The following is a 25,885-nucleotide window of genomic DNA, read 5'->3' on the forward strand; positions in this document are numbered from 1 at the left end:
ATATAGAGGGGTCTGGGAGTAGCTACCCATTAGATCCAATTTGGCCTCTTGGAACCTGCTTCATCCTAACTGTCATCACAGGCCATCCCAGGGAGCAGCAGTATTTAAAAGGCCTCCTCATAGGTCCTTAGGCACACTCACTGGAACAGCAGAACAACACCACACAAAGAGAGATGGTACGTGTTGAAAATATTTTATCGCTTGAAAGGATTCTACCCTTTTGAGTTGATAATAATCATGAAGATTGTACTGTACCATATTGTCTTAAGTTTACCAATTAACATGCTGTGTTGATGGATTACCTGTAGGCCTAATACTGTACTTGAATAACTTAACATGTTTTTGAAAATAATCATCCCATATGCTGTAGGCTAGTAGAAAGACAAAGAAGAAGGAAGGTGGTGCCAAAAGAGCCCAGAGAGCCTCATCTAATGTTTTTTCCATGTTTGAACAAACCCGGATCCAGGAGTTTAAAGAGGTGAGGTTCATTTGAATATCATAGTTCAAACATTGACTTACTATTTATTGTTGGTAAAAGTATGTTTGTTGTACTTACATGACTTAACTTTTATTAATATTTCCTTGATCAGGCTTTTACACTTATTGACCAAAACCGGGATGGGTTTATTGATAAAGAAGATCTCAAGGACACATATGCATCTTTGGGTTTGTATTTGTTAAAAACAGACATTGCAAACAGGACTTGAAATTATGTATTGCATACACATTCACAATTTATTATATACTCAGAAATATATATATGAATGCTATCTAAATATAAATTTCTCAGGCAAACTGAACGTAAAGGACAATGAGCTTGAAGACATGCTGAAAGAAGCCACCGGCCCCATCAACTTTACCATGTTTCTCACCCTCTTTGGAGAGAAGCTACATGGTGAGCCACCATTAATCGTTCAAGATGATTTGTGTGACTAATAAAGTCGACATGGGAAAATAACTAATGTTAGTATGACCTATGAGTTTTTAATAATAGTGCCCCTCTTCTCGTGTTATGGTATGTAGGCTCAGATCCAGAAGATACCATCTTAAATGCTTTCAAACTGTTCGATCCCGATGCAAAAGGCTACATACACAAAGATGAGTAAGTTCTGTGAACTAGGTTGATTTGTACTTGTCTGTCCAACAAGAAAATAAAGATTTCTAATGTAACTATCCAACCATTTTCTCAGATTACAGAAATTACTAACAACACAAGCAGACAAATTCACAACTGAGGAGGTAAACAATTTAATGTTCTCTATGGCAATAAAGTTTCTTTCATAGTAAAAAATAATGCATTAGTGACATTTATCTGATCAATTTCAGGTTAAACAGATGTTCCAGTCTTCCACCATTGATCCAACAGGCAACTTGGATTACAAGTCATTTTGTTACATCATCGCACATGGAGAGGAGCAGGAAGAATAAACCATTAATCATAAACATCATTATACCCAAATGTAAACATAGCTGCTGCAATCTGTTGAATGGTGCTAATGCAGTAGTGTCTCTTGTACGATATTTGACTTCAAAGCACCCATTCTCTGGCTTTAAATAAAACAAAGAATAAGACAAATCTTGGCATTCATTCAATCATTCTTTCAATACATTTCCCAGAAAGTGTTTTATAAAGTACAGCTTTTCATTGAAAATGAACAAAGCTATAATTATGTTAACATTCTTTGCCAATTTACACGCCAGTCCAGTGATCACTAGCCCTGCGTGAGGTACATGTGACTGTTGCTGACAATAGTGATATTGTACTGGGAGTTTATGTTCATGTCTATCTGATACCATTTTAACCACATAAACCCTATATACGTAATTGACCGGTGTCCTCCAGGGGTCTATCCATGGACCCGCTAAATTTTCCCTCTATACCAAGTCTCTTCACTAAGCTCAGCTTGCAGATCTGCTAATCACTCCAGAATTGGGCTGCTAGGGTTCATGTGGTTAAAGTCACTTGCATGCTAGTGCCTGAGCCTCTGTAAAGACATAGAAGGCCAATGAGAATCCAGGCAGTTGTAAATGTTCTCCTGGTTGCAGATGAAGTCCATTGAGCTCAGGAAGAGTTTTGTCATCCACCATCTTCAACACGTCTCCATTGAGTTTCACAGACCTAAATATCACAACACACTCGTCATTCATCAAGGAAAGAAGGCAAGCAGACACACACAGCTTGTATCTCTCCATTTTATGTTTTCTTCACAAATGAATACCCTATTTTAGTGACTATAATAACTACACAGCCCCCCCCCCCCCCCCCCCCATTTCATGAAAATGAATGGTTTTGGATTTACAAGATTTCCACCGAACAGCAATAATGTTAAATATGGACTGATTGAGGCTTATTTAATACTACAGACTAACGTCTCAACCGAAGGAGCTTAGGATGATCAGTACCTTGAGTAGAGTCCCTCTTCACTTGGCTGGTCTGACTGAAGGACAAAGGCCTCCATTGTGCTGACAGACATCTGTGCAGGAAGTAAGATTCTAGCTGGACTCTTGTTCATGTTCAAGGCAATCAGCGTGACTGCTCCACTTCTGTAACTTGAGCTAGAAATTAAAAATATATTATTTATAACTGTGATGTCAAGGACAGGTCACATTTAGGTCAAAGTCAAAATCGTAATACAAGAATACCTTTTTTTATTGGTGCAGTGCAGATACAGTCGCACTCTTTTTCTCTGGCCAAAAGTGTTAAATACCTCGATCTTCAAAACTTCAGGTCCAACAAGTCTCTTGTATAGAACTGACAGCCAATAGTCCTACCAAAGCAACAAGAATAATATAATTGCACTTCTTGTTATCAAAAAGGCAATAAAATAATTAAATAATATATAATTGAACATTAAAGGTTTAAATCAGAATACAAAAATATTGGTAGTGGCTCCTGAAACATATATACCCACAGCCAGAGTGGAGCAGACCAACTCTAGTTATAAGGTTCAAATGTTGTGTTTAGACATATTAGGTCACAGATGTTTCAGTACAGACTATTGACAGAAGGTTAAAATACGGTAGTTGTGATAGGTATTAGGTTACAGATAATTAAGTTTGGTGTGGTTACGGTTAGGGTAAGGACCTAGAAGGGAGTTTAAACATTCAGACTCACACTAGAAAGTGGGCTCTGGTACCAGTTCAGGAACCAACACAAAGTCATTTAAATGCTTACAGGAAGTGGATCCAAATTGTCATCAACCAGGTGGTAAGTCCCCGAACCAATCAAAACCTGCCTGACGACAGTATCCAATCCCAATTTGGCACCAAGTCCTAATTTATCCAGCCACCTATATAAATCAGTGATTCACAAATGGTTTATGTCACAAAAAATTGTCAAATGGGACATTTATCAATGTGTTGACTCGAGTAAGTGGTTGGTTGTAATATAAAATAGCATTTTATGTCAGCAGAATGATGAGCAAGGAATTTCTACTTTTTATATAATTTTGAGTATCATGAAGTTACTGTGTAATTACATGGTAACTTTTTTAACTCAGTCTTATTAGATTAATAGATTTATACACAATAAGTCAAACATGTTCATAAGCTAAAGACATGCACTTTTTATTATTATTATAATGCATTATAAGTATGTTCATGATGCGTTATACACATAGGATGCATAGCAAGTGCTACCAAAAGTATAAATATGACCAGACCTTTCAGGTGATCATTCAAACAGCCACACATTTCAAAGTGTTTCTCTGTGTAAGTAAGCCCAAAACACTGATATGCTGATTCATTGTGAATACGAGACAAGAATAAAGATGAGCAAAACAGAAATATAAATAATCAATATGCATAAATATTAATACATGTGTGAGCTAACACACATACTCACATGAATCCAGCTACAAATGTGTCAGACAGTCCTAAAGCCCCACCTCCATAGGCAGAGCTCGTCTCACCCAGCCATATTTTCTTTCGAGGAGAGACAAGTTCAACTGTCTGAGGACAGGAGCAAAATGTAACTTCTATTAACTCTATTAACTCCATCAAGCACTAAGATTTGAAATGAACCACATGATTGCAACTATAACATTACCTGTAGTACTTCATTGGTCTTTAGGGCCAATGTGTCCAGCACGTCAGGATCCAGAAAATCCTTTAAGGAAGTCTCTCTCCCATTCACATAATAACTAAGGACGTATACATTAATTAGCTCAGCTTGTATGAATTGCACACAAAAAGAAATGTATTAACACACACACACACACACACACACACACACACACACACACACACACACACACACACACACACACACACACACACACTCTCTTAACTTATTGGCCATTAATGGGAGGATAGGCCAACTTACTGGTGCCAAGTGCATGCATCAATTGCCTCTGCCCCACTTTCTAAAAATCTGTTGGAGGGAAATATTGTTACCATATTTAGTATTTAATTCATATTTGGTTGTGATTGTAGAAAGTTGTTCTTTGTCCGTTTTAAAAAGGCACCTGATGAGGGTATCATTCACAATATTATATTACAGCATTATAGAGTCCTGCATATGTGCATTTAGAAGACAATTGTTCAACTGCTGTCCTCTAGGGCAGCAAAACAACAAACTGGAAATACCAGTAAGGCAATGGACTAGGCTAGGGCAAGGGACTAGGTTGATGTAGTTAACTGAAGTATGCATGTCACATGAGATAATTGAATTGTAGAATCCTCTCTTAATTCTGCTCAAATTCACATGCTTTGTGTTTGACAGAGTAGGCTTATTCTGTTTTTAGAAGCTTTTTTGTTATAAAATGAAAACAATGTTTAGTAGAAACAATTAGTCAGCCTCAGGTACAGTTCAAACACGTTCACCATATTGTCCCTATATTAGATGTCATTAAAAGACTAAGATTTTCAAGATATTCGAAAATAGAAGATCTACAAGAAAAGGCTCTCAATGCGTAGCAATGCAATGCATTGTAAGCTTGTAGATGGGCTATTTCGAACAGCCAAAGTAAAAATCAGGCTTAAGTTAACCAACCAAAATAGTTTTTATAAAAAGTACAACTCCCACCCTTCCAGTAGGTTTGCTCTGAAGTCGCGTGGCTGGCCAACATCTGGGCCATACAGTCCAGCATTGTGGTACAATTTTGATTTTTTTATGATCTCTCTGAGGTGGACAAAGTCCTGGCCGAGCTGGTTCCCATCCACACGGATCCCTGCCTTCTTTTCATAACTATTGGGTTCTAATCAAACAGGAAATAAATTAACAGCTTTGAAATGATAATTGATTATTCTGACAATGTACATAGATGTATAACAGGTGTTATGGTATCCAAAGATTAACTTGCATTATGACATGTGACGTTTATGTGACCCAAATGTTGCTGAAAACATTTAAATGTGCGATGCGATGCGAGCCAACACCAACTCGTGACTCCTGAATTGCTGCCCTCCACACTCTCCAATCTAAATTTAAATGTATGTGCACTAGCAGAAAGAGATTCTTAATATTTTCTACAATGCAAATAGAACTTTTGTTCTTCAAATCTTTAGAGAAATAATAAGTAAAGTAACCTAACCTATCTGCTTTCAAAAAAGGTTGGTTGAGAAAAATTAGGGGAGCTTGAATAGCTCAGACTTTAAAGGGGAAGTGTGCCAATACCGCAACACTGCACAGTTTGTTCTGTGGCGATAGCTCAACCGCCAACCTATGTAAAACAACACATTTCAAAGGATTCCCCTTTATAAAGTTTAGGAATGACAAAAACAGTGATGGAGCTGTTACATACAGCTGCTACAGATCTTATTCACAGGTCTTTTAAGAGAAATGCTGTTTTGGAGAAACAGAATTAAGTTAAAAACATCCAAAGCACGTGGAGATGCTTTTGAGAGTCTGAGCTCATTTCCTTCTGGGCCCTCGCCATTATCATGTCACAATGCATTTACAAACACCATTTGAACTGGGCACCAATTTGAATGAAAAATAAAAGCATATACGTGTTTTATCCAACATAGCCACAAAGGTGGCAAAAAGGTGTTTTCATGTTTTAGAAATCTACCATTTCCCAGCTCCCAGGACATGTTGTATTGTTTGGATTCACAGTACTGTAGCAGGGACCTGGCATTACTGCTGTTCCAGGCATTGCTAGCTGTTCTGAGGAGAGCATTTAAACCAAAGATCAGATCCATCCCTGTGCAGTTGGCGAAGGAATAAAGTAGATCCACAGCATACTCTGCCAACAAGATAAGTCACAATTATTTTCTTTTGTTATGTTCATACACTCAGCGAGTATGATATACATCCATTTATACTGGAATACCAAATCAAATGTCCACATAAAACATTACAGTACAGTATGGCAGTATATTGCAGAAACCTTCATATCATAGGCTACCTGTGAATTTTGTCCTCTTGTACTTCCTCTGGATATCCTCTTGTTGAAGGAGTACTACTTGTTGAGCCCATTCTTCCTTCAACCTCTTTTCCAGTAATGGGGGCAGCTCCAGTTTCTCACAAGCATCTTAATTACAAAGAGATATATTACTGACCATAATCTAATTTTTCACGATAGCCATATTGATATAAATAGTAGTGTATGTTACTTCCTTCACAGGAATGATACTAATTCAGGTTGTGAATGGAACCATGTTGGCTCACTGAAAAAGGCTCTGCTACATTAAATGGAAAATAATTTGTATCATTGGTAAAACCTGAGAAGGAAGTAATATTATAGCCATTTATGTCAAAAAAGGTCTACTGAATGGGAATAATCACATAATGAGGTGGAATAAAATGACGAAAGTTCTATTCAACCTTCTATTCAACCATAATCACAATGATTTTTCATTCGAATTTTGATCCCGCAGTATGAAGGTAACCATGGTCATCATTTGAACTAACCTGTATTTAAAACAAAGTTGTGTGGATGATAATTGGGGGACTGTGTAAATGCCTTATGAGGGCTGAAGATCATGAAATCTTGTCTTGTGCCTCCAAATCTCAGGAATGCTGGTGATAAGGCTTTTGCTAATGTCCGGAGCCTAGGAGAGCTTGTAAAAACAAAAGTACACTATATCATTATCATTTCCTAAACTGAAAGTAAAATGATACATTATTCTAACGTTGACAAACGGCGGAAGGTCTAATACAATATTGAAATGGGTAGGCTATTAATACTTAGCCTACGCCCCTTGATTGTTCACAAATGGCCTATTATTTTATTTTATATTAAAACAAATAGTAAACGTAAAACAAATGCCTACCTCAGAAGGTACATGAACTTCTCCTCCGCCACCAGACTAGCATCTATGGCGACGGACAGGTAACGCTCGTTGACTTTCCTGAACACTTGAGACAAGTCCATGCTGAAGTTAACAACATCTTCATTCTGAGACAAGTCCGTGCTGACGTTATCTTCATTATTGCTCAGGATCTCGTTCTGCGAGTCAACAACAACGTGACATTCACAGAACAGAGCCAAGACAAAAAGCAAGCTTAAATAGAAGAGGTGCGAAGGTTTCATGGCTGCAGGTGATCAATATACACTCTAATTCTCTATTTTCTACACAAGCCGAGAACCGTCCATCAGTTGTGTAGACCCTGCCCGTTCAGCACGTTTCGCTTCGCACATGCACTCTGCTGCTGCGAGCTGAGCGGCCAGCAGTGAAAGTGAATGAATGTCCGTCTGTTGACAAACCCGGAACATTTGTTGTGTTTGTGTATAACCCCGCCCAACTGGCTGGTGAATAGCCCTTTAATACAAGTGAAAACTGATGTGTTGTAGCCTACTTGTAAAATTGTTACATTTCTATTGAGATTGCAGCAATTACTTACTTCTGTAGTAAGGTAGCCTATATCTGCAAATCCCGTTCTCTGTAAACTTCAATGTTAACATACCCAGGCTTGATTGATTGATGTAGTTTATTTAGTAAGACATGAGAATGGTAGGCCCTACATGACAGTACATACAGTAACAGTACATGGAAGTACAAATTCACAATACAAGGTCTACTAAACTGGAACTCTCATTAAGCACTAAGCTTGTTTAAGATGAGAACCCCATGCACACAAATCATGATGAAATATAAGAGGCAGGCATATATACACACTACTATATAGAATGTCATACAATCAGCTTTCACTGGCTTGTCACTTTATGGACGAGTATGTGTCTCAAGGTGCCCATCAGTGCCCTCTCTTGGCAGAACCTCCTCAGTTACTAAAGTAACAAGTGGAATATAAATCTACTGTAAAACCAAATATAGCCTACTAATCTACTAAAATGTCTACTTTAAACGTGGTTTAGTTAAAAAGTACGCTGAGAAGGCTATTAAGTTTCAACTCAATTTGTCATGGAATCAGCTAAATGGTTCAAATATTGTGAACGACATATCTGAAGAGAATATCTGAAAACTACAGATCTAAAATGTTCATGCAAATGAATCACTATTTTGTATTATTTCTTTGCTACTCAAATTATGCTGAATTACTTCATTTGGAGGAATACATGCATTTAAGAGTTTGCAATATCAACAATTGCAAATATTAAAAGGTTCTGAATAACAAACTTTATTTAATTGGCTTTAAATATTGTTTAAATAACCGTTAAGAAAATAAATAAGACTATTTGGAACAGGGAAATGTGTTATTAAATTATGCACACGCACACGCACACGCACACGCACACGCACACGCACAACTTTTATTAAATTATGCACACGCACAACTAGAAAGGTGTACAAATCTCCACCAGGGGGCATGCCCCAGTAATAATAATACACTGCCTGATGCAGTAAGGTGTCTCTCAATATCTGTCTGTCTGTCTGTCTGTCTGTCTGTCTGTCTGTCTGTCTGTCTGTCTGTCTGTCTGTCTGTCTGTCTGTCTGTCTGTCTGTCTGTCTGTCTGTCTGTCTGTCTGTCTGTCTGTCTGTCTGTCTGTCTGTCTGTCTGTCTGTCACCTTGGATCCCAGGCTGGCTATCTTATAGAGAGCAATAACTGAAGATGGTGTGGATCGCAGGCTCCAGTTGGTTCAGCTTGTTGGACCTCTGCAGTTACTGGCACGTTGAGCTAGCCACTGAGGCCCGTCCCAAGACCATATTCTTCATCGGACAAGGAATGATGCATTTTCAAGCCATTTTCAAGGCCTGTGCACAGTGCTGTCTCAAGAAAGGGAGAACAGCGAGAGTGGTCCCCTACAACTGCAGCTGCTCCCTCAACTGGGCTGAGCAGAAAGTGTAACTCAACGGGTGCTGTGGTTCTGGCTCTTAAACACCCTTCCCTGTATGGGAAACTGTTCTCTAGACCAACAATGCCTTCCTGACCTGTCTCCTCCATTTTAACGAACCAGAGGGCCAACTGGCCTGGACCCTCAAAGGGTATGATTTTTAGTTGCACCATCGAATAGGCCGACTACATGGAAACGCTGACAGACTGTCATGGTGACCCTGTGATGAGTTTGAGTGCCTTGTGACGGCCCCCTGGGCCTTTGCTATAGGAGTATGTGTGGGTGTGTGTCAGTACATTTCCATTGCAGTGCTGACTTGGAGGGTGGAGTTGGAGATGATTGGAAGGGGAGACACCTGGCCATTGTCTCCTCAGACACTATAAAATACCTGCTCTAATGATATTCTTTCTCTTCAGTCCTCCTGAGGCCGCTGGAGCGGTCACACCGAAGAGCACTGTATGCTCATGCTGCTTTGATTATGCTCAGTTGAAATAAGTTAATTATGTTCAGTTGAATCCAGTTGCTTTACCTTTTGATCATTTATTAATTTATAATTTATAAATTATAAATTTATAAACTTATTTTTGGCAAACCTCTGTGTCGTTTCCCCTTTTTTGTTGTGGCCTTGGAGCCAGGCCATAGTTTCTCAGTTGTCAGTTTGTGACAAGGACATGGCTTTGTCCAACAAGGCTGGAAAGTTGCAGAATGGACACCGTACTAGTTCGTCACCACAGGTGGCAGCAACAGCCTCCTCTCGTAATATTTCAAGAGGATGTTCTCTGGCAGAACTTTCTCCAGCTCACACACCGGGTAGGAGCAGGTACACCCACCCTCCATGCAGCTCAGCTCAGACTGTCCAGAGCCAAAGACTGCCTCCTGAGTGTATTTGACTAGGCACTTTTTGCAGAAGAGATGACCGTCAGAACACTGGGTCATCTTCTCAAATGCAAACTCGCCATAGCAGCAGCCGCACTCGATCAGCTGTCCGTCGTTTTTATATTCATCCATTGACCTGTAGTGCCAGCAGGAAGTCCTCGTGCTCTGCCCATTCCTTGGCCTTCTGCTGATAGAAGGAGAGCTCCTTCTGAACGGAGGCTTCCAGCGTTGCATAAGTCCTGAAATAACGCCGGTCGTTTTCAAGGAAGACCATTTTCTTCTCATATTTCACTGAACCATGCTCAAACTGGAAATCTACGAAGCAGCGTTCAGAGGAAGCTCTACTCCGTCGCCTCTTTCCTGAGGGGTCGCCTGATTCCTGCCATTTCTTCAGAGCTTCACATAATAATAATAATAATAATACATTTTATTTGTATTGCACTTTACATTTGAAACAAACCTCAAAGTGCTACAGTACATAATGAAACAGATAAAGAAAACCATTTGCAAGAGAATAAAAATAAAAAAATAATCAAAAAAGTCTAAAACAGGATTAAAACATGTTTAAAACAAGTTTAAAAAGGAGAGACAGGGTTATTAAAACCGGCTTAAAAAGCTAACCAAATGCTTTGTTAAAATGGTAGGTTTTTAGTGCTCTCTTAAAAGTGGTCACGGATTGTGGAGCTGCGGGTGGCGGTCTGTGGTTCGATCAGTTCCTTGAGGTAGGGGGGGGCATTTCCTTAGATGCACTGGTGGGTTAACAGGGTGATTTTGAATTCTGTCCGGGAGGAGATGGGAAGCCAGTGTAGTGATTTAAGAATGGGGGTGATGTGCTCGTATTTGCGCACTCTCGTCAGGATCCTAGCAGCGCTGTTCTGTATGTATTGGAGCTTTTGAAGGCTCTTGCTAGGGATCCCGACGAGAAGTGCATTACAGTAGTCCAACCTGGAGGAGACAAAGGCGTGGACCAACTTTTCGGCGTCAGGAAGAGTGAGGGTGGGGCGTAGTTTAGCTATATTACTAAGGTGGAAGAAGGATGTTTTGCAGAGGTGTTTGATGTGGGTCTCATAGTTGAGGCGGGTGTCCATTTTGACGCCCAGGTTGGTGACAACTGATGAGAGAGGAAGGTCCTGGCCGGAGAAGGTGATGCTTGTTATGGGGGATGATTGAACTTGGTGTGGGGTGCCGATGAGAATGGCCTCGGTTTTGGAGCTGTTGAGTTGTAGGAAGTTGTGTTTCATCCACGCCTTTATCTCCTCCAGGCAGATGGTGATTGTGGATGAAGGTGATGGTGACGGGGATGACAGTGGGACTGCAGAGCGGGGGGGACAGGGGGGGTCCATTTTTATGTAGAGCTGTGTGTCATCAGCATAGCAATGGAAAGAAATTCCATGCCTGCTGATGACACGGCCAAGGGGGAGCATATACAGGGTGAATAGGGTGGGGCCAAGCACGGATCCTTGGGGGACACCACAGGTGACGGGTTGGGTGGGGGAATGAGCACCTCCCATGGAGACACACTCAGTCCTTCCGGTCAGGAAGGACCGGAACCAGTCCAGGGAGGTGTCACAGAGTCCGATGGTGGAGTGGAGGCGGTTGAGGAGGATGGTGTGATCAACGGTGTCAAAAGCTGCATAAGGCCTTGAGTGTGATTGCATAGTGTCCCTTGAGGGCATTGAGAGCCCATTGATGTCCTGACAGCTGAGCATCCTGAAGTCTGCCATCAGCAGGTCCACAGCCTGCATCATGGCCTCTGGTCCCACTGTCCCCAGCTTGTTGTAGTCAAACAGGTCCTCAGTCACCGGTGTCTGTGTTTCTCCAGACTCTAGCAGGATGCTGGTGGGAACTGCTATAGCTGCTGCCGCTCTCCTGGGATACGCAGGGTTCTCCAACAGTGCATTACATATAACATTCAGGTCATTGTTTTGTTGGACAAGTTCTGCTACATAGGCTTCCTGGGCATCAGGGAATAAATCCAACACCTCAGTTATCAAAGCCACAAACATAGACACAACCACATGGGAGGCCTCAGCAAAAAACAGACATCTGGAGGCCTGAAACCCAGAAGGGGCTGCAGACGTTTGAAGAACACCTGATGCTTCAGTGGGATGAGAAGAGGGCCCACAGAAGCACTACAAACCTGTCTGAAAGACCTGCTACCTCCTTCATATGTGAGCAGTGTCAGAAGGACTGCCACTCCCGTATTGGGCTCTACATCCACAAGAGGCGCTGCTCCAGCTCTGCAGTGGGAAACCAGAAGCGCTGATCCAATGGTCCTATGGGACTTCGGAAGCCGACGACGAATATGAGGTTGATACTCAGGCCTCTCTGGTCTGTTTCCCTCTCGTGGCACAGAGGGACCAGGCCTGGCATCCTCTGCTGGGGCTGGAGGAGGGATCACAAACAGGCCAGGGGCTGTTTGTGGAAAACCACTAAACGCCATTTTCCAGGGCGACGACAGGCGCAGAGGTCACTAGCAGAGACAGCCGTGTAGCATTTGAGCCCACAGACCCACACAGCATGCACCAAGAGCAGGACAGGGATGCGGACCTGGACAGGGTCCAGAGCTGGGTAGGCCGACCAGTGCTGGATAAAGAGAGCAAGGCATACTATTCTCAGTGGGCCAGCCTTGCTGTTCTCGATAGCCTGCTGTACAGATGATGGCATGCACCTGAGGGGGACAGCGAGACACAGAAGCTCCTCGTGCCCTGTGGCCTTTGTGACAATTCACTACTGGTCCATGGCTTGGTGTGGATGGGCGCACACACTCACACATGTTTGTATTCCTACTTGTGAGGAGATCAACATTTTAGGAAGTCATTTCTATAAATTCAATTTTTAACTTGTAGATTGGCTATTTTCAGTGTTTGGCACCAGAGTGCCCCTAAGTATAAATCAGGCAGCGGGAAACTCTACCCTAACCTCTAAACCATGGGACTTCAACAGGGGGCCCGGGACCCCTAGGGGGTCCTCAGAGTTACGGGGGGTGCCATATTTTTGTGTGATAGGAACTTATTTCTTTCTTCACCGACCCTCACAAGTATAGTAATAAATAATAGTACTAGTAGTAATAAGTAGCCCACGCACGCACGCACGCACCATACGCACTCACGCAAACACACACACACACACACACACACACACACACACACACACACACACACACACACACACACATGTCACATGGTGTACGCTGCCTGCCTGCCTGCACTGCCACTAGGAGACAGCTGAGAAGAGCAGACAGACTGCAGGAGAGAGAGAGAGAGAGAGAGAGAGAGAGAGAGCATTGCCTGGGTGGAGGGATAGGAGCTCAGTATCGGAACAAAATGGGAGTCGAAATCGAGACAATAACCCCGGGCGACGGTAATTAAGTGCTTTCAAAATGTGCTTTTGTTAAATATTTGTCGTGAATTTATGCGCGGTGTTATTTATTATATTCTAGCCGCAGCCTTGCGTCGCATGCCCGTTATATCAAGCGCCTTTTTCTCCCACAGGAAGGACTTTCCCCAAAAAAGGACAGACGTGCGTGGTGCATTATGTCGGTGAGTTGTAATGTGAAACTTGTTAAAACCGTTGTATTTGTGTAGCATGTTCCGCACTGCATGCTTGGCTAGAGCAGTGTTGCCAGATGTTGTGAGAGAAACAAGCAACCAGGTCTATGAAAACCAGGCCAAAAGAAGCGAGCCTGCCTTCGCTCTTTAAACATAATACATTGGCTATTTTCAAAAAAAATCGTGGAGATTTTTTGGGGAAAAAAAATATATTTTTTTAAAGTTTTATTTCTTCACATTTTAACAGCACAAATCTTGTATGGGGGGGTCCCTGGCATAACAATATTTTCAGATGGGGGGTCTACCGTCTGCAGAGTAGACGAATACATATTAATTTGGAGGTCCTTGACTTGAAAATGTTTGAGAACCACTGGTTTAAACAACATTAGGAAACAAGCCCCCCCCCCAAAAACGCAACCACCAATATTTACAAGCAACTTACCAGAAGAAACAAGCCCAAAGTTGCTTATAATAAGCGGACATGGCAACACTGGGCTAAAACTGTGGGTTTATTTTCTCTCGTTGATTCACCACGGATCGAGGCCAGACAGACAAGTCAAGTGATCGCTGCTGCAGACCCGTTTCATTCAAAACATGGGTGCATCTGTCACGGTGTCGTCTACATACAATTACATTCTTTCACCCACTTTTTTTTCACTCGGTGGAATTCCTTAATAGATGCAATAGGAAGGATTCAACTATCACGTTTCATAATCATTCTAGTCGGTGTATCGTGTACCCAAAGACTCATAGTTGCCCAATCTGCACTACACAGTTTGGCGAGACAGTGTGTTCAGTTGGATATAGCCTAATAGTATTTCTGGGCAAACAGGATGAGATTTAATTTGTCTTGTCTGGAAAAAGCGCAGACGGGTCCCGCCGCAGGGTTCATTCTGAGGCCCAGACAGACAGACAGACAGACAAACAGACAGTCAGACAGACAGACAAGACTAGACAGCCAGGGATTTAAAACCTCTGATTTCCACTGCTCTGCTCTTTGTTGAAGTTCAGGGGATTGGTGGCGTTTAGTAGAGCGGATTATCGCCGTCTGGGTGACCGTTTTTTAGTTGGATTTTCATAAGCAGTTATGTTTTTTTTTTATAGAAAAAAAAATGTGATCAAGCTTCCATGTTTCAAAATTTACAAATGTATCTGTCAGTCTCCTAACACAGTCTGCAACCCAAGCCCCTTTGGTTTAAGATTATGTAACTGAAAATAATACCCGGATTCATGTCCTGGCACGGTATAGTGTTTTCAGTCATGCGAAGATCAGGCATCAGTGTTTTTGTCAAAGAGACTACAGGATTTCCTCTTTGGACTCCCATCCTGACAGTCTACAACACAGCTTAGAAAACACACATTAAACAGGATATTACATTATAAAGAGCCTTCTTTTTATTGTACATTATAGTATCAATAACAATCCAAACGACACAAAAAACAGGACATGAGAAACTCACATCCATTCGACTAGCCTAATAATAACCTACATGACAAACCGACAATACACCACCACACACATAAAAAGGAGCATGCCCTTCCTCCCCTCAAACTTGTCTGAGCCCCCCCCCATTGGAGCTTACTAGCCTGCATTGGCTGATGTGCATAAAACAATTATAAATATACAATAGACAAAGCCAGGCCGCTTGGAGAACACACTTGAAACCAGATACTGTAAGACATTATAAAGAGCCTTTCTTTTGTAAATGTACAGGGATCGCAATGTCCTGTTGACAGCAAATCTGTGCAGTCTGAAAATGTCTGCACAGTTGTGAACAGATTGCTGCTCAGCCTGCAATGGACTTTGATGGAACCCTTCAGCTCTTCTTCTGGATAATTTCATTGTGCTACTATCTTGACATCCAGAGAGGGACAGAACAGGGTCATTGAACAGGGCCTCCGATGCCACAGCTTGGACTATAATCTATATCTTGCCAGTTCCCAATCACCCGCTGATGTGCACAACTGCACAGGCCAGTGAAGTACCTCCCACCCAGTCTGCTCATAAATGACACACACACACACACACGCACACGCGCACACACACACACCAACAGACAAACAAACCCTCTCTTCATACATGCATATTACAATCACACCACACATGTTATGCACAAGATCAGTACACACACGCGCACACACACACACACACACACACACACACACACACACACACACACACACACACACACACACACACACACACACACACACTCTGGTGTAAATAGTTTTAATGTGGAGACATCCTTTGGACTGATGCTTATTTCGGGCCTGAAATGGCCCTGTTTCTGTGTGTGTCAGTGTGTCGTGCCATCCGTCCCAGAGACAGCTGCAGCGGCTATTTCTGAGATCCTTGGAATCCATTCATTTGCCCTCTCACTATACACACAGCAGGAAAGATGGCTGCAGATATATTTGTTTTCAGTGGGGCTAATCTTTCTAAAATGTTGATCTGTTTCTTTCTGCTTAGTGTAGGCTAACTTTCCATAAGAACAAACAGGGTTATTACAGAAAGCCACCATACTATTGTCTGTTCGTTTGAGTTAGTGTTTGTGCATAACTTGAACAATACAACATGAATTTGGGATTCATTCAGGTGTTGCATTCTCTGTTGTATTATCTAAAGCTGGCTCCAGACCAATCCAAATCGGCCCGACTTTGGGCCGATTTGGCTTCGGGAAGCGTCGGCCAGTCGGTTAGGGGTCCGTCGGGGGGTCCGTCGGGACCTTTTCGGCCGACCCAGAGCCGACCGAACATGTTCAGCTTTTTAGCCGACTGGCAGAGCAGTGGCAGTGACAACAAAGGGCTGTCGGTGTTGCCAGATTATGTGAGAGAAACAAGCGACCATGTCTATGAAAACCTACATTCACTGTTTCTCGTTGTTGCTCCCAGAGAGAGAGAGATTGATTGATTTGACCTACTTTCGCGCAGTTTTGGTGTGCAACACAACCCTCGTTTAAGTGAATTGCTTTCACCTGCTGCTGCTGTGTGGAGCGCAGTGGTGGAAAAAGTACTCAAATGTTTTACTTAAGTAAAAGTATCAATACTGCAATGTAGAAGTACTTGAGTAAAAGTACAAAAGTATTGGTATCAAAATGTACTTAAAGTACCAAAAGTAAAAGTACAGAAAAAAAAAGTACAGTAAAAGTACAGATCTACAAGCTCACAACGCGTCGCTTCGCGACGTGTTGTGAGCTTGTAGATCGGCTATTTTCAAATAGCCTAGGTATAAAATAGAGCTAAAGTGGTTACTGTATGTTTTATAATGTAATAATTTATATCTGCAAAGTAACTAATAACTAAAGTTTTCAAATAATTGTAGTGGTGTAAAAGTAGAATATTTTCCTCAGAGATGTATGGAGTAGAAGTAAAAGTACTGAAAATTAGAAATACTCCAGTAAAGTAAAAAATCCTCAAAAGTGTACTTAAGTACAGTACTTGAGTAAATGTACTTAGTTACTTTACATCACTGGCGGAGTGTGCGCTACAGGGCATATCTCCGCCAAGCCAGGGTGACCTACCCAGGCTCATGAAATTCATATGCAGGCATAGTAGCCAATTAGAATGAAATCTGCAAAAACGGACTCATATACTGATACAGAACCATATATTGGCTATATATTATGGCTGTCGGGTGGAAATCTTGTATGTTCCTTTTTTATTATTATTTAAAAACAATAAAAAATCGTGAAAAAAAAAAGAAGCTGTAATTATTAATAATTAAGAAATACTATATTTTAAAGAGTGAAAAATCAACTAAAGTCATTATTAGTGCAAGTTCATTAACATTTCATTTAAATGGTAAAAAGGTAAAATACATTATGTGAATCTAATGTGATTAATGTGACCCCTACTTCAGTCAGTGAAGTCCAGGGCTGAATGTGACATATTGAGACCTATATAACTAAATATTGGTCATTTGCCAACACATTATTTTGTGAAATAAACGGGTTATATTTCACAGATAGTTATACTATTCTTATAATATATTAAAATACAATGATCCTTAACCTTCAAGTTAAATGCATTATTTCCGTGGACTTAAAAATCATTTTTGGACTTAAAAATCATTATTATTTTTTTGGATGGCCTTCCTGCCCTGGCAGGAAGACCGGGCAGGGCCTTTCCAAAAAATTACAACACCAAAGGCCAAGTGGCCTTGCCCCTAAAATGACGAAATTCCAGGCTTGAATGCAATAGATGTACTCTGAGTCTGTTACAAGTAAAAGTCCAGAATTCAACATTTACTTGAGTAAAAGTACTAAAGTATTGGTATAAAAATGTACTTAAAGTACCAAAAGTAAAAGTACAAAAATGTTTGAAAATAGCAGATCTACAAGCTCAGAACGCGTGCATCGCAACACGTTGTGAGCTTGTAGATCTGCTATTTTCAAATAGCTTATAGGTATAAAATAGGGCAAAAGAGGTTAATGTATGTTTCATAATGATTTATATCTGCAAAGTAACTAGTAACTAAACATTTCAAATAATTGTTGTGGAGTACAAGTATAGACAATTGGAAATACTCCAGTAAAGTAAAAGTACCTCAAAATTATACTTAAGTACAGTACTTGAGTAAATGTACTAGTTACTTTACACCACTGCACGTCAGTGAAGAAAAAACGCTGGGAACATCCCTAAGTGGCTTTGCAGGGACACAAGCCCAAAGTCGCTTATAATAAGCAGACCTGGCAACGCTGGCACGCTAAAAGTCAAATTAGCACATGAATGGCCAGTCGGCTGACAGACTTAAATGGTAACTTTTGCCAACCGAATACCAGTCTGTTGCAGTCTGGAGTAGGGTTTAACATTTTCCGGGAAATATCTAAATTTAATTCCCGGGAATTTTCAGACCTTTTCCCGGGCTTCCCGGGAATTCCCGTTAAAGGGTAAAAAAAAAAAAAAGTACCCACTAAAATGCTTTTATATGTAGATATTTAAATAGCCAATTTTATATTGAGGTGCCCAAATGTCCCTATTGTGTCCACCTATGAACTTGCACTAATAATGACTTAAGTAGATTTTTTAAATCATATAAATATAATATATAAATATAATATAGTGCCCTGGCGGAGATCTGCCCTGTTACGCAGCAGCGGGTGAAGACAATTAACTTAAACGAGGAGCTGCGCTGTGCACCCAACACGCACTCAAACAATGTCAAACTCTAGCTGCTGAAATAAACGTTCCATTTGTATCATTATTGACAAGAGAATTTGCAAAAGGATTATTTATTTATTGTCCATCAGAGCGCCGGTGAGGTCACAGCTTATCTCTACTTTTGTAGGATATTGATTTGATATTGTTTGCAGTTATTAATTTATTTTAGGCTACTTGCTGGATATTAAGACTCCATTTTGGGATGTTGACTGTATGTTGTCAAATGTATTAATCTATATTTTGTTGTTGATCAAATGTCGGGTTTGGTAGTGTGATTTTGATGTGCACATGCATGCGCTGCCACTGACAATCAATGAGACAGACAGCTGTTGTGCAGTTCACTTGTTCTACTGGGTAGTTCTAGTAAAATGGTAGTTTGAACGTTCTAAAATGCAAGTGTAGGTAGGGTAGGCTACATTAATGATGATAAAAAAATCGGACCACATCGGTCTAATTCTCTCTCTCTCTCTCTCTCTCTCTCTCTCTCTCTCTCTCTCTCGCACGCGCTCTCTCTTGCTCTCTCTCTCTCTCTCTCTCTCTCTCTCTCCAGTCTCTCCTCTCTCTCTATCAAAAGCATTGCTTGGCTTGCGCGCATTTTAAGCTGGAATATAGGCTCGAAATCAAACCTACCCACTGCTTATGCAGCGTTTCACTTGATGTTGAATCTCAACTAGTCAACTGGTGTCTACTGTTTTAAACGGTGAAATCAGCGTGCGCAGGGCAGGCAGGGGGGCATCACGGCCACTTGTGATTTATTTTGTTCATTACTGTTACATTCAGTGCGTCCCATATTGGTTCACAACGGGACGATGGGACCCTGCCCTGGTCGGCAACGCGGCAAGTAACTTGGCTAATTATAATAGTAATTCCTCCTTGCTGTAGATAGGCCTTTCTACTAATTAGTATTCATTTCTAAAAAAAAAAAAAAAAACGGGATCCCGGGAACCGAAGTCAATTCCCGGGACGGTAAATAACCTCGGGAATCCCGGGATTCCCGCATCCCGGGATTCCCGGTGTTAAACCCTAGTCTGGAGTAGTCTGCAATAGTCTGGACGAGTCTGTTTGGTGCGGAGTTGCCTTTACACACACACACACACACACACACACACACACACACACACACACACACACACACACACACACACACACACACACACACACACACACACACACACACACACACACACACACACACACACACACACACACACACACACAGGGCTAGAGTAGACATGCACCAGCCTAGTCTACATTTTTGGTTCTCACCTTCCCACTGTCTACTTTCTCAGGTTCCCTGACAGATGGGCGTAAGTTTGACTCCTCCCGTGAGAGGGACAAGCCTTTCAGGTTCAAGATCGGCAAGCAAGAGGTGATCCGAGGCTGGGAAGAGGGTGTTGTGCAGGTGGGTGTATGCCTGTGTCTGTGTTAATTAATTTAGGCTACCTCAACTTCATATTGAAACGTTAGTTTTGTGCATTGTTGTGATGTGATATTTATGGTGTTTTCCAAGGGCAGTGTGCATCAGTTTTTAATATTTCCATATGTCTGAGACTGAAACCAAATGTTAATGTTTCCCTCATGCAATCCCTCAGAGGATCCTTTACTTGACACAACATTGTGTGAGATTACCTCCATGATACCCAATTTACTATGTATTAAAAAAATTATAAAACATGCTCAGACAATCTTTACAACACAACAATCAATGACTGAACTACAACTTGGAATGCAGGCAAGGAAATTAATTTACACTTCATAATGCAATTAGTTAATTGGCTGGATGCATTCATCCTTTGGTATGATTACATTATCTTGTTTAACATTGAAGTTATTACTGGCATTGCAAACAAGATAAAGCATGGATGTAGATCTTCAATTCCAACAGTAGATAAAGAAAACAGAAAAATAAAATACATTTAACTAAATTTCTTCCACCAGATGTGGCTTGACTTACAATAAAAAAATCACAAAGTTTACTCTATACCCAGTCAGCCTAATTAAGTGTACATTAAACCAAATGCAGCTATAAAACCCCTTACATCCAAGGCAAAAGATATTTTCATGATTTTTGAGTGATAGACATAGGCCTACATAATTACATTTCTGCAAAACCCAAGGCAAAAGATATTGGCAGATTTCTGAATGATAGGCATACCGTACGTACGTCATTGGTTCTCAGGGGGTCCCTGGGCTGGGTACCCGGGGGTCCCCACTCCCCAGCAAAATTAGTTAATAATTTTAACCACTTTAACCATATTTTATACTTTGGCTATTCAAAAATAGCAGATATACAAGCTCATAGATCTGCTTGTAGATCTATGAGCTGCTATTTTTCTGCTATTAGATCTGCTATTTTTGAAAAATCCCTGGCACAAAATATTTTTGAGTTGGGCCAAATACACATATCATTTTGGGGGTCCTTGACATGAAAAAGTTTGAGAACCACTGCCGTACATAATTAAACTTCTGTGACTCTTGATTCATATACCTACTGTATCTCTTCTCTTTTGTACTTCAGATGAGTGTCGGCCAGAGGGCCAAACTCACCTGTTCACCTGACTTTGCCTATGGGAACAAGGGCCACCCTGGTATCATCCCACCTAATGCTACCCTCATCTTTGATGTTGAGCTTCTGAGCTTGGAATGAAACAAATTCACTGCCTGATTTTTTTATTTTTTATTTTATGTAAGTACGGTATTTGTATTACTTTTGAAAGTTCAATAGTCTGTGCTACATAAAGCGATTGATGAGATTCAAGCATGTCCTTGTTAGGGCGGTCACGATCATAACATTTTACATGACAGATTAATTGTCATAGTCGTACAAATAATTGCGATTAACGATTTAATTGTGTCTTTGGCATTGAACATTGGAACATACTAAAAAATAAATTTCTTTTTGGCTTTTAGGCGTCGTAAATAGAAATTGCACACGGCAGATATGAGAAATAACTTCAACCCAAACAAATACTTATTTTCTATCAATTACACACCCCAGAAAGCCTTGAATTCATGGATATTTTTTGCGTTGTGAGTTTGTAGATCTCATATTTCCGCAATATTTTTTTTAAATGTAAGAACCTTTTAATGTAAACGATTATGACAATATATAATTGCTATTATCTGAAATAATTGTGACCAGACGATGTAATAATTTGTCTGTTGTCTCCATTTACTGTAACTTGGCACAAAATCACAACCTTTCAAGCTAGAGGAAAAAAAGCTCAATAAAACTACCGATAGCTATCTTCAAGGACCATACTTGCATTGCTAACAGTATATGTCATTGTCTATTCACAACCTATGCCAAATATCGTACATGAACTTCGACTTGACCACAATGGTACTGGTAAATGGACTGCATGTTATATAGTGTCTTTTTGACCCTTCAAAGCACTTTCCAATGTATTTCACATTCACCTGTTCACAGAGGAAACCATGCAAGACACCAACCTGCTCATGAGGGTTAGGGTGTCTTGTCTTGTTCAAGGACACTGTGACACGCAGCCAGAAGGAGCAAACCTCCTGAGCCCACCACCGTAGTTTGTTTTCTTGTTTTTATACTGATTTGGCCTCGTCTTGGCCAGGTCTCAATTGTCAATGAGGTCGCAAACCTCAATGCAACTCTCCTGGTAAAATAAACCCCTTTCACTGCCATCACTGCCATTCATGTAAAAAAGGTATAGGAAAAACACTCAGCGAGACATTTTAATTCAGCCATGTGAAAACCACAAAAACTGTTATTGTATACAACAAGTTGAGCAGGCTTTTAATTGCAATTGAATTGTATCTTGAAGAGGGATCAACTTCAGTTAGATTTAGACAACTCTGTTCCGGTAAGTAGATAACATTTTAATGAAACATAAAAAGGAAAGCCATTTATGGAAAAAGGTCACGGTTGTGAAAAAGACAGTGACAAGTACAGTACACAACAAAATGTTCAGTGTTCCTATTCAATTTTTAACTGTGATGGTGTACAAATGTTTTGATTGATTCAATATTGTATTGACAAACAGCAGTACAATGAGTTAAAAAGACGGCAAATGGATGAGACACAAAAAAATCCAAAGGCTTGTTTCTGTTGTGGTCCAAATTCCATTGTGACTTTGTGAGAGTCTAATGTAACCAAGTGGACCAGGTCCATTTGGTTACATTTGTACACCTGCACAGTTAAATTAACACTGAGGCTTTTACTGTGCAGTGATAATCCTTTTTAAATTGTGGTGTGGGAAGGATGTTGAAATAGCGGATGTTTGTATATGCACTCTCTGGCAGTCATGCACCATGGTCCATTTCAGCAACTGTGTTTTAGTTAACATTTGGGTCAATTGTGCCTAACATTGTTATCCTCCATTGTGTTGTCTTTACAGGTGACTTCCTACCTGGGTGACATGGAGAGAAGATAGGAGAGTCTGCACTTGATTCTTTAAGAGGCTTGAGTCAATTGTTCCACTACTTTTATGGTCACTATTTTATCAAACTATGAATATCTGTGTTATTTTGTCTCAGTGACTCAGTTATTTATATATTTTTCCATCATTTTTCTTCCTCTTAAAAACAATTATGGGCCATAACCTCACAAACCTCCATGTTCTGAATGTTGAACTTTTTTTTAAAATTGTGCTTTACTTCTATTTTGCTTTGTTTTTGTGAAACGTTGGTTGTGCATGGTTTTGATGAATACTACAAAATACCAATGAACTACTAGCAGTGACATTCATCTCTTTTAAGAGCCAATATGTACTGATATAGTCATTTTTAGAGGGCTGCAGCTTGATCTAGTAACTGAGAAATAAACTAAAATAAATGTACAAGAGAATATGAAAAGCACACGTTTGTATCTAAACCTCTCCCAGCTGAAAAGCAGGAAAAGATGAATTAGTGGACATTAGACAAGTAGGGCTTAGTGTTGAATACGTATTGTGAGAAGACCAGTTGTGGGATGCCTTAATGGTGTGAAACAGGAGCTTTGTTGGATAGATTCATTGAACCCTTTTAGATGGTGCTGATGTTGTGTTTTTCCTTTTCCTATAATTGTTAATTGAACATGATCTAGGCATGAGGAATTGGCATAGAAGACAACCATAGATTGCTCTATCTATTGTGTGCCTCAGTGTTATTACCAGACCCATGGTTACTACACAGTAAAATCAATAGTGTTAATTTAACTCTGAAGAGTGTGTACCTTGCCCCATCTGCATGAAATAGGCCTGATGGAACCCCCCCAGTGTGTACATGTTGAAAGCTTTGCAGTTGACTTGCTTTGTTCTTGCCTTTTTCTCCAGTCAAATCATTCAACCCCATGTAAAGCCATAAACAGGTTGATCAGTGCAAAGATAGGAACTGTGGTAACGCACATCAATTGGAGTTAAGTGATGTTTTTCTTAGATAGAGGAAAAACGAATCAATGGAACGCCTGAAATTTACAAAGGGGGGCTGAGGAATCAATACAATTGTGACCTACCCCTGACTTTATTTTGTGTAACAACTTGCCATTATCTATTTTTCAGATGCCAACTTTCTATCTCTGAGAAATGACAAAGCTACTGTATGGCCGTGTGATGTTATCTGTAATGTTTTCTTTTTTTTCAGTGTCACTAGTACAGTACCACACTGCCTACATGAACCCTGTGTTGTGGTAGAAGACATGCTGACACACAGTCTGGCATCCTAGTGGTTTTGTATCACAAATAAAATAGTTTTAAATTGTGTTTAAATGAAGAAAATAAAACACTGGCTGTCACATATTGGCCATTGCTGCTGATTTTACATATTGCCTATACAGTAAAGTCCTCAGTGTTACTGTTACGCTCAGAGTGTACAACTGTAACCAAATTATTTGATAACAATTGTACACTGAGTTATATAGGTATATTAACACAGGACTTTACTGTGTATGCAGCAAGTGGCATGAAAACGGCCCACCTCTGTACTGTCAAGTAGTGTGCTGATGAGTTATATACTGCAGGCTAAACCAATGATGAAATAATTAAAATGTGCCGTTGCAATAAAGTGCTCTCTACCTGCTTTTGGAAAATGTCTATTATTTCATATATATACTATACAATGTTCTGCCTAAGATGTACCATGCTTCTTGTAATGACAAATTTACATATTTGGACTTGAGACTTTCAAAGTGGATATACACACTTGAATGAAATGTACCTTTTGATTAATTTATTAATCTGTTATTTATTAACTATTATATCAGCCCACTGGCAAGACATAAAGAAGAAATGTGTTCATCTAGTTCATTTGGTTTGAAGAGAACAACAATCTTGGACTTGAGCTTTCTTCAAATGGAGTTATGACGGGCCTAAAGTCCACACATTCAATTGAAAATGACTTATCTCAGCTAGCAGAACACGCTGGTTCACACAGTAAACAGTCATCAAGCAATCATAACTTTGCTCTTGTATCATTCCCAAGTTACTTCAAGTTCACCTTTTTTATGCCTGAGGAAAATGTGTTTGGGTGGGGGAATACATATACATACATTTGTGCTATATATTAACATAACAAAAAAAGTTTTGAAATTTGCATTTGGATTATTTCTCTGTTGCAACAAAGTCTGTTTATTTCCCTTTTAAATGGTGCCCCATTTGCAAGGTAATTACCAAAAAGCATTGTTGCAACAGAAATGATATAATATATATATATGTATATATACTATTCTGTACACACAATTTACAATTAATCCAGAGTGATTTATTGTAAGCCATGTAAACACAAGGTAATACATCAAATGCGTAGAGACAGTGTAGTGCGTCAGTAATCTAGGATGATAGGTAGGCTAAACCAAGAACCTATCATCAGTCTAAACATATTAAAACATAAATAATATCTACATTGAAAGTGGTTGGGATCCAGCAGGTTGTTCTGTGATAGATGAAGCTTAAGCTGGTTGGAAACAACATGTTCAAGAGTTTTGGAAAGAAAGGACAGGAGTGAATAGTGATACCGGTCTGTAGTTCTTGTCGTCTGAGGAGTCAAGAGTTGGTTTCTTGAGGAGCGGCATGACTCTGGCTGACTTGAAGGCAGATAGGACACAGCCTGAAGTTACAGATGTGTTGATGATGGAGTTAATAAAGGGGAGCAGATCAGGTGCAATGGTCTGG

General features: G+C 40.3%; 4 protein-coding genes across 4 annotated transcripts; 2 read left to right on the forward strand and 2 right to left on the reverse strand.

Annotated features, from left to right (window-relative positions):
• Nucleotides 1-398: 398 nt before the first annotated feature.
• LOC308096827 (myosin light chain 5-like) lies at nt 399-1,431 on the forward strand. The gene is made up of 6 exons (XM_080444296.1): nt 399-478; nt 591-666; nt 791-895; nt 1,024-1,102; nt 1,191-1,239; nt 1,327-1,431. The coding sequence occupies exons 1-6, from the start codon at nt 443-445 to the stop codon at nt 1,426-1,428; spliced, it is 447 nt and encodes a 148-aa protein (XP_080300422.1). The 5' UTR covers nt 399-442; the 3' UTR covers nt 1,429-1,431.
• Nucleotides 1,233-7,611, reverse strand: hpse (heparanase). Its single transcript, XM_080444295.1, has 12 exons — nt 7,219-7,611; nt 6,857-7,005; nt 6,351-6,476; nt 6,015-6,188; nt 5,027-5,198; nt 4,325-4,372; nt 4,049-4,142; nt 3,845-3,951; nt 3,176-3,290; nt 2,644-2,768; nt 2,404-2,556; nt 1,233-2,119 (listed from the first exon to the last, which is right to left on the reverse strand). The coding sequence occupies exons 1-12, from the start codon at nt 7,476-7,478 to the stop codon at nt 1,960-1,962; spliced, it is 1,683 nt and encodes a 560-aa protein (XP_080300421.1). The 5' UTR covers nt 7,479-7,611; the 3' UTR covers nt 1,233-1,959.
• A 2,215-nt stretch (nt 7,612-9,826) lies between these two features.
• LOC308096473 (E3 ubiquitin-protein ligase RNF216-like) lies at nt 9,827-12,062 on the reverse strand (the record flags this gene model as incomplete). Its single annotated transcript, XM_080443893.1, is given in 5 exon segments — nt 9,827-9,934; nt 9,940-10,186; nt 10,188-10,452; nt 11,685-11,744; nt 11,747-12,062. Coding segments are annotated over 5 exon segments (996 nt in total).
• Nucleotides 12,063-13,277: 1,215 nt separating this feature from the next.
• fkbp1ab (FKBP prolyl isomerase 1Ab) lies at nt 13,278-23,982 on the forward strand. Its single transcript, XM_080445632.1, has 5 exons — nt 13,278-13,419; nt 13,551-13,598; nt 20,057-20,169; nt 21,286-21,453; nt 23,138-23,982. The coding sequence occupies exons 1-4, from the start codon at nt 13,383-13,385 to the stop codon at nt 21,412-21,414; spliced, it is 327 nt and encodes a 108-aa protein (XP_080301758.1). The 5' UTR covers nt 13,278-13,382; the 3' UTR covers nt 21,415-21,453; nt 23,138-23,982.
• Nucleotides 23,983-25,885: the final 1,903 nt, after the last annotated feature.

The sequence above is a fragment of the Gymnoscopelus braueri genome, assembly GCF_963280865.1.
Source record: "Gymnoscopelus braueri genome assembly, chromosome: 12".
Classification (NCBI taxonomy): Eukaryota; Metazoa; Chordata; class Actinopteri; order Myctophiformes; family Myctophidae; genus Gymnoscopelus; species Gymnoscopelus braueri.